This window comes from Crocodylus porosus, unplaced genomic scaffold, assembly GCF_001723895.1.
Source record: "Crocodylus porosus isolate Cpor-Errol unplaced genomic scaffold, CroPor_comp1, whole genome shotgun sequence".
In the NCBI taxonomy this organism is placed as follows: Eukaryota; Metazoa; Chordata; order Crocodylia; family Crocodylidae; genus Crocodylus; species Crocodylus porosus.
Genome location: NW_017728928.1, coordinates 3,711,904 through 3,721,357, shown reverse-complemented (window position 1 = coordinate 3,721,357; position 9,454 = coordinate 3,711,904). Strand labels below are relative to the sequence as shown.

The following is a 9,454-nucleotide window of genomic DNA, read 5'->3' as shown; positions in this document are numbered from 1 at the left end:
CCCTTAATCTTTCCCTGACCGACACGCACGCAGTCCCACGGTCCTCCGTCTGACTCTGCAGAGCAGTCTGCCTTGCGTGGCTATAATGCCAGAGCTTGCCTGGAGATGCAAACATTTGCAGCTGAGCGCTGTTCACTTCCTTTGATTCCAGCTGGAGCCCTGTGCAAGCCTGTCCGTCACCCTGCATCAGTCGCTATGTTGCGGGACAGTGCTATCCATGAGCATAGGATCATAGAAAATAAAGGCTGGAGGGAGCTCAGGAGGTCACATCTGGTCCAACCCCTTGCTCAATGCAGGACCAGCCCCAGCTACATCATCCCAACCAAGGGCTTTGTGTAGTCAGGTCTTAGAAACCTCCAAGGATGGAGATGTCACCACCTCTCTGAGTAACCTAGTCCAGTGCTTTATTACCCTGCTTGTGAGAGAGTTTTTCCTAATATCCAAACTCAGCTTCCCCTGCTGCAACTGGAGCCCATCGCTCCTTGTCCTGGCATCCGCAGCCCGGCTCCATCCTCTTTGCAGCCCCTGCGGGGAGCTGAAGGCTGCTATTCAATCCCCCTCCGTCTCCTCTTCTCCAGACTAAATACACCCAGTTCCCTCAGCCTGTCCTCACAAGTCATGTGCCCCAGCCCCCAAACCATTGAATTGCCCTCCAATTTTTCTACATCTTTTCTGTAGTGGGGGCCCCAAAACTGGACACAGGACTCCAGATGTGTGTATGTGGCTCTGCACTGCTAAGGGGGAAACTTTCCCTGCCTTTCAGCTCCACAGGGCTGAGGATCATATGATACAAAGCTGTCTCTCCTTCCTGGCTCCAGGGTTTTGCAGGGGGCGGGGGCAATATAGTGAAATGGCTAATTTTGGCGTTTTTTTCCCCACTTGTGCTCCTTGTCCGCGGACCTACCCAGGTTTCAGAAATTTCTCAGTTCTCTTTTAGACAGAGGTTTTTAGGACTTCACAGTAAAACTCCCAGGGACTGATCCACTGAGCCTGCTTAAATGTTACGAAACTCCAAATGACTTGCTAGGTTAATGAAATGGCTGCTGTTTGCAGCAAGCTCTTGCGGGCTCATTTATAGGAGCTTCGTCTTTATAAAATGTTTCTTCTCCGCAGGGCTGTGCTTCCTCCACTGCCTTGCTTTTCTACGGTGTGTCATCAGCATCAGTAGCTGGGGGAGGTTGTGGTTAGGCCGTTTCAGAGGAGCCTGATCCACTAAACATACTTTTTCAGTTTTCCCCTGCCTTATATGTAATTAAGCATAATTGCTTTCAATTCTAATGCCGAGGTCTGTCCCATTTATAGCTAAATGAGTTGTGCCTGTTTGGAAAGAATTAGCTATGATCTCTCTCACATTTTTAGATCTAACCTGTCCACCTCTGGTCTTCTTACGGTGGCCGTATCATGCTGGCATGGACAAGAAGATTTGAGCTGCAGGTAATTAGACTAGCATTCACTCTGAATTAAGGAACAGGGAGCAGTTTGGATGGGGACTAGTCTTGGATTTGCATTTAGCCATCTCATTTTTTAAATAAAGCAGCATGTCACAGTCTTCCTGCAAAACGGCAGCTGGGCGGTCATCAGACCACATCCATTGCACGGCTAATGTTGGGCTGGTCAAGAATTTTCTCTTGGCATCATCTCCGGTTTCTGAAAATCGAGGTCGTCTACAGACAACGTTTCAATTTGCAGAAATGTTTCAGTTTCGTCTTAGGAAAGCTGACACAGAATATTCTGGAGGCAGTTCAGCATTAAAGTGCCTCCTGGGCGGCGCGACTCGAATGCTGCATGCTCCGGGTCTCCGATACAGGCCCCTCTGGCTCCCTTTCGGGTATTTCCAAATCCGAACTTTCTGCAACTTTCAGTGCAAGGAACATCCCCGCTATTTTGGGAGGAGAACAAATAGCAAAATATTCGTTTTCTGCCCGGGAGGGACATTCTGGTTTTGCTCAGCTCTCATCTGGCTGTTTTCATGACCCAAGATCCCTCCCGGCGTACGCAGTCCAAACGAGCTGCAAACCTAGGACTCAAACAAGAGATCTTTTGGATGACATGTCGAGTCACGCTGCTGTGATGACATCATCCTGCTTTGATCCCAGACCTCACCAAGCTCATCGATTCCCGCTCCAGAGCGAGACGGCTGCATCTGAGGTCAAACTCATGGTTTACCGAGTGTCTGAAAACGGCTTTACAACTGCTGTCTGCCCTCCACTCCCTCACAGGGCAAATAATAACCCCCTTTAGCAATTGCAGCCGTTGCTCAATTGCATAGTTATGTGTGATATGCAGATTACAGGGCAATTATAGTTGAAGGCACTATGATTTTACTAGATAACTAAGTATCAACAGCTTATAAACTGCAGGGGAGCATTGGCTCATATGGTAACATTTAGGCTTAACTGGTGCTGCCGTTAACGAAGGAAATTTCAAAATACAGAGCAACTACTGGAGAATTACTATGAGAGCCGACAAACAGAGATAGCCGCGTTGCAATTTCTCTGATTACGTTTTACACCTCGCTTCAAGAGGTCAAACAGCATTCAAGGGGACTTAAGTACACAAACGTGGCCCAACGTGTCTCTTGAACTGTGCTTTGCAAAACTGGAAGTGCCAGAAGTTTGCGTCAGGTGATTTCTATGTACCAACGACGGCAAGAGCTCGGGGCTTGAGAGCTGCTTTTGCTCATCATGGGACTGGGGATCATTGGCTTTCGCTTTACTTAATAAAGGCAGGGATGTCACCATTTTCAAACCAAACAGCAGAAATGCTCTTCTTTAATGACTTTATGTACATTAAGGAGGAAGCTCAGGCTTCAAAGCATTTGCACAAAATAATAGGCCAGGGTCTGCTACCGAAAGTTAAAGCGCTATATAGAAAAGGATGCTGTCTTTCAGGAGGTTTTGGTGTGTTGCACTTTTTTTACAAGCCGGGAGACAGCTATGGCGAGAGGTGTGAAGGGGGAATCTGGAAACTTTTAGCCTTTGTGCTGGAGGAGAGGGTAGGTGTTTGAGGCTTCACCAGTGGGGGAAGGAAAGAGGTTTTTGCATGGACGGATGACTTCTTTTTCTCACCCAGGGTGGGCTCATCCGTCTTCTCACCATCCAGCTCTGGGAAGGTAAGTTGTAAAGATCTTAAGTCCATCTCAGAGGTGCAGACTATACCCTGTCTCAGCATCCGTGGGGTCATCGGTAAGTCTTCAGGTAAAGTCAGCCTCTGCATCTCCTGGGAAAGAGAGAGTTAAGCTCACAGGTGAACCTGGAGGGAGGGGGGGATCGCTCGTCGCAGCAGTTGTTAGTGATTTCTCTTTATCCGCGCAGTTTCTGAGCGTGCGCCCAGACACGTTACAAGGAAAGTCTCTTTAAAGCCCCTCTCTAAAGGACACATGCCAGTCTTTGCAGCAGCTCCACAGAGCAAAAGCACTGGTTAACTCTGCAGGTTTAGGGCATGTCTACCGTGCAGGGTGCGACCCAGTACAGAGATACGTGAGATACAGTCCAACCGTCGTGTCATACAGCCTGATTTCCCCTACTTCTCCCACAGCCAGACTAGTTCCAGTACCCAGCCAAGCTCATTTAAAGTCGGCCCAGGTATATCGACGCTACAGCGCAGTCCGCGATGCAGATATATACTCTTATACAAGTCACCCACCCACTTATGCCTCAGCTTTCCTCTTCGAAAGCCTTGCAACAATCCCATGTACCTCCTGGGAGTATCACGTGGATGACTTTGTTAATATTTATGCAGCATTTTTCAAATCAAATGATACATGTGCTCTAAGTGCCGCTATTATCAGTTCATGAGTATATTCAAGACTGTGAGGTGCTGGGGGCACTGTGGTAATGGGAGTAATAAGCTGCTAAGACACATACTAGATGGATATGATGATTACTGGTATTTGGCGACAGTGCCTGGAAGCGCTAGAGATGCATCGGTGCCGCGCTTAGGGCAGGTGCTTTACAAACACAGACCAAAGTGGGGGGGGGAGAGGAGATAAACTTCAAACATAAAAAATGATCAAAGGTAACAGGACTTAAAAAAAGAGGGAATGCTGGCTCTCTTTGAAAGGAGCACAGCCACCTCGAATGGGACTCTGCATTTCACTGTTGTAAAAGCAAGCTTTCATGCAAGCTGGGATAAATGTTTGCATGGTTTTCTTTTCTACATTTTAGATGCTCACTGATACTTTCCTCCCAGGCAGATCTGGCCAACTGAATGGGGTCGCGTCGAAAACCAGAAAGTGATGATCAAGACGTGAAAGCAAATTACTCTTAAAAAAGTAAGCAACTGGCAAGCAATTAGATCAAAAATAGCCTTTTATAATTATTTCGATTTTAGTATTCTAAACTGTTTGTTCGTGAGGTCAGTCATATGACTCGGTTGCAAATTATGATTTTTTTAAATTGATGCTACTCCTTTAACAGACAGCTGTGTGCATTTGCTCTCTTTTAACTTTAGCCATTTGTAGAACATTTCATGGAGAAAAGAAACATTTCTGGAAAAGGCACAAGGAGAACATGACAGGAATCATAGAAATATATGGCTGGAAGGGGCCTCAGGAAACCATCTAATCCCAGCCCTTCTTCAAGACTGAATCAACTTTCTCCAAACCATCCCAGACAAAAATGTAGACACTTCCAATGATGGTGATTTCATGACCTCCAGGTAATCTACTCCAGCACTGAACCACCCCCACAGTTAGCAAGTTTTTCCTAATATGCAACCTAAGCATCCCTTTTAAAAAAAAAATCAGTTTAAGGCTACTGTTTCTTGTCTTGTTCCTTGACAACAACTGATTCCCCATTTCTCTTTATAGCAACCCTTTCTTTACGTGAAGACCGATTAAATCCGCACTCAGTCTTCTCTAGACTAAATCGTCCAACTTCTGCCAAACATGCTACGCTGGGTCTTCATAAGATATTGATTTGGAAAATTGTATCAGAAACAATGACAGAATGGGCTTTTGCAGCCTGGCAACATACCGGGGCTGTTGCGTCTAATCTAAAGATATTAGAGAGGAGGATGCTTACCGAGGTTGTGAGGGCTTGGAAAGGTGAACAGATTGTCCCAAATGGGTTGCATTTTTTAGCATTGATCGTGCCGAATATATGCCGACGGGCTTTCCTTCCAGCTATTCTTTTTATCAGTTTGTCTTCCACGTACCGGCTGAAAGGATCCTGGCATTGCAAATGAAAGACAGGTTGGATTACGACAGCAATCATCTCATCATACTGATGTAGAGAGGAGCTCCCTTGTTAGAGGAAGAGAGCTTTGATAATTGTTGGAAACATCTATAGCTACTGCCCCAGAACTGTCCCATTTGCAAAGCTGGAAGCACACTGCACCTTAATGGAAGTGAAGGACTCATGTTCTGCAAGAGCCTCTTCGAAAGCACTGCTAATCCCGGACGAAGCATGACCCCGAGAAACCAAGCTGTATATTACTTTTCAAATGCACCAAAAGATGCTGGCTACTTCCAGGAAAGAAGCACGGACCATTGTGCCTGCATGGCAGAGTTTACAATGCCAGGCCTTGGGTAGACCCTTGCATTCATGCAGCACCCCCCTGTCTGCTGCGGGTCTTCACCTGCAGCGAGCTCCTGCTTGGAGGTCACGCCGCGAGCCAACAAGGAAAGCCCGTGGATGAGAGACAAGATAAGAGCAGGAGATGAGTTGCTCAGTAGGGAATGCAGCATCTCAGAGGGTCCGTCAGGCTTGTTGTGCTTGCCCACAGCTACTTCTCTCATTGCTCAAAAGAAAGGGAGAAGTGATAGGTCTGAGATGTGACATTTTTTGCCTGAAAACTTTCTGGACCCATGGCCTTGGAGACCGACCTTTCCTTACGTCCAAAGTACAGGTACAAAAGACGGTGGGCACGACCCCTGCATCATCATGCCTCTGCCTCGGCCTGGACAAAATCCCACCTCCAGGACATCTCCTTGACCACTGTACTGAGAACACCAACCAGAATACAGATTTGAGACTTGTCCGCTGGATAATGCACCCAGGTCAACCTCCTCCTTACCGAAGACTACTTGAGCAGTCTTCAAATATAGTTGCTATAGGACTGGACTTATTCCATTGCCCACAAATCATTATATCCTAGGAACAACGTATGGAGGGAGTAGATTCTTCGACAGGGCTTGAAGTCTTTAGGTCAAAACCAGATGCCTTCCTGCTTTAGTTGTATGCATTATTGGGTTTCATAGAGAAGCAGCTGGATGACGTTCTCTGGCCTGTGTTGTGCAGGAGGGCAGATGAGCTGATTTAATACTCACTTCTGGTCTCATGTCTACACATCAGACACACCCGACCCCAGAAAATCAGCATTGAACTATGAAATTTAATGTTGGAAAGAATATCTAAGAATGGAGACCCTTGGGGATTACCTTTGTTTGCTTTCCCCCCGTTAAATATATCTCAGCTTTGCTGCCTCGTGCAGAAATAAAAATCACCAGCTATTACTTTTAGAAGTCATCCACTAGCTAGTTTCTACATGCTGCTCAACAGTCGACTTGTTCTTATATTTGCAATAGATTGGATTGTTATTGCATAACCCACAAAATGTTCTTTTTTGGCTTATGCTGCTTTATCATTTTGTGTGCCTTTTACTCATTTTGAGCTCATGGCAGAGTCTCTTGTCCTAAGCATCAGGGTTTCGCCAATCAGTTGGATGCGGGAGGGTCAAGCTCAGAGATGGAAGAAAGATGTTACAGTCTCACCTCACATTTCCTTTGATTCAAGGCGCTGGTTAATAATTGTGGGGTGGCCAGGCGGCTTTGAACGCCGTCTTCCCCAGAGAGTTGGCTGCTGGGTGATGGTGATAGACGGAGGCGATCAGCTCTTGGTAACTGAGGTTCTGCAGAGAGAGAATAGGGTTAAAAAGGAGCGAATAGGGTTCAAGCGCCTCTGCTGATACTTTCAAAGAAGAATCTCAGCAGAGTTAAAGATCAGCAATTGACCCACTGCTAAATGTCGTGTGGCTTAAGAGGAAAAACACATCTACTTATTATATGGTTGTATCTTCTCTAGCACTGCCAGGGAGTGACAAACACTGCCAGACCCTCATTTTCCCATTTGCTTTATTGACTTCTGGGATGCTGTTATAATTGCCAGAGGTGGGAAATCATTCTCCAACCTCCGCATGTGTTAATATTGATTCAAGCCACTTATCAAACTGACTGGAAAAAGAAAAGACCGTTTGCAGTGCTCCTTTAGTCAAATTCAGCCTGGCGCATTCAAAGATTACTTCGTCCTTTTAGTTTTTTTTAAATTCCAGCTGCATTAATCTCTTCATTACCTCCCAATCCCAGAGGAATACTCCTTTATTTATTTGAACCGAGCAACATTTAAAAGCATCCCCGGGCATTGCACACGGGAACGATTTGCTTCTGCCGCCTGGCTGCTGCATGCAGGACCTCATCGGTGCTTGTAAGCGCTGAGCCCCGTCGTGAAAGGCGCCGAGAGACCCCCCCCGGGAGCTGTGTGCGCTCAGCATCGTGCACAACCAGATATAAAAGTCTAGTCTACACCAGGGGTCAGCAAACCTCTAGGCACGGGGGCTGAAATCACTCAGTCCCCTGCAGCTGAATTGCTGCCCCCATGAACGGGCCAGATGAAATCACTGGGTGGGCAGGATCTGGCCCAAGGGGTGCGAGTTGCTGCCCCTGGTCTGTGTTATAAAGTTGTACTGACACAGCCGTGTTGGCTGGGAGCGTGGAAGGATCACGCTCCTTCGCCGGCGTGGCTAGGCTGGCAAAACACACTGGCGTGGATGCAGCCATGCCAGAAGAGGGATTTTGGTGGCTGAACGACTGTAATGCAGGACTTCGGTGCCGCATGGATCCGTCCGAGTCGACATCAAACCGATCGCCCCACCGCGGACTGGGATAACCCTGATCATAATCCCCGAGCTCTCTTGCCCCTGATGCTGCAGTGCCAGCTGCATCTTGCACCTGGTTTTGTGCCCTGCCCGTCGCAGCTGCAAGCTGCTGTTTGCTGTTAAAAATGGGGGCTGCATTTCAACCCCGAAGAGGCCTTGTGTCAGTCATGGCTAAAGTTTAGCTGTGCACAGTCTGCCTCTCAGGTTGTGGAAGAGGCTTTCTGGGACATTGTTAAGACCAAAAAGAAATGCTTCCCTGAATTTTAAAAATTGATTCAAGTTTAAAACCGCTCCCGCCCCGCTGAATCTGAAACGGGCTTCAGCCAGAGGAGAACTAGCAAGAATATTTTCAAGTCTTTGTATTTTAATCAAAACATTTCATGAAGATATATTGATTTCAGTAAAGTTTTTGACAGGAAGGTTTCTGAGGTCCAGGTCTCTAGCTGCTTCTGACCAGAGAAAGGGAGAGAGAGGGAATCAAACTTTCTGAGCTGAAAACGGACATTTCGGCAATTCCACTGCCCCCAAATCCTCCAAAGGTTTTATTTTTATTTCAAAACAGAAGGAAAAAAAATTCGCAGAACCTCAACCTTGAAACCTGTCTGCAAAAGGAATAGTTCATTCTCCAGCCAGATCCACCGAGAAGCACAAACTGATTGAAAGCCCAAGCAAAGGTCGCACTGGCCTGAATTTGTTGTCCATGCTGAGCAGAGATTATACGTGGCAGACGCTGGGAAGAGCAGATGCGGACTCGAGCCGACAGCTCCTGACTTGAACCTGCAAGGTTTTCATTTTCAGGATCCCATAACAGGAAAAGGACTGGAGAGATGAAATTTGGACTCAAACCTGAATGGTCTTAAGTTCATGAGGGGCTTGGAGTTCGTGTGGGTGGAAGGCGGAGGTGGGGAGGAATCATACAATCACAGAAAATGAGGGTGGAAGGGATCTCAGGAGGTCACATCTAGTCCAAACCCCTGCTGAAAGTAGGATCGGCCCCAGCTAGATCATCCCAGCCAAGGCTTGGTCTACCTGGGTCTTCAAAACCTCCAAGGCTGGAGCGATCACCACCTCTCTGGGGAGCCTGGTCCAGCGCTTTACTACCCTCCTAGTGAGAAAATTCTTCCTAATATCCAACCTAAACCTCCCTTGCCGCAACTTGAGCCTATTGCTCCTTGTCTTGCCACCTGCCCCCACTGAGACCAGCCCAGCTCCATCCTCTTTGCACCCCCCTGCGGGGAGGTGAAGGCTGCTATCAAATCCCCCTTGGTCGTCTCTTCTGCACACTCAGCCCCGTTCCCTCTGCCTCTCCTCACAAGCCCTGTCCCCCAGCCCCACAACCATCTCTGCTGAGCTCTCTCCAACTTGCCCACATCCTTTCTGTCGTGGGGGGCCAAACCTGATCCCAGGACTGCAGGTGTGGCCTCCCCGGTGCCGAACCGAGGGGAATAATCACTTCCCTGGATCTGCCGGCAACGCTCCTGCCCACGCAGCCCAGGATGCCGTTAGCCTCCTTGGCACCATCTGGCTCCTATTTAACTTACTGTCCCCTGTCACCCCCAGGTCCTTTTCTTCAGAGCTG

At 47.7% G+C, this 9,454-nt stretch overlaps 1 protein-coding gene across 2 annotated transcripts in view; it reads right to left on the bottom strand.

Annotated features, from left to right (window-relative positions):
* Positions 1-2,765: 2,765 nt before the first annotated feature.
* Positions 2,766-9,454, bottom strand: part of LOC109314947 (WD repeat-containing protein on Y chromosome-like) — a 42,502-nt gene continuing 35,813 nt past the window's right edge. For both annotated transcript variants that reach the window (XM_019542346.1, XM_019542347.1), the window contains exons 18-20: positions 6,716-6,852; positions 5,025-5,171; positions 2,766-3,219 (exon numbers count right to left, since the gene is read on the bottom strand). In XM_019542346.1, coding sequence (XP_019397891.1) covers positions 2,935-3,219; positions 5,025-5,171; positions 6,716-6,852 — 569 coding nt within the window. In that variant the 3' untranslated portion in view covers positions 2,766-2,934. The remainder of the gene's footprint in view (positions 3,220-5,024; positions 5,172-6,715; positions 6,853-9,454) is intronic.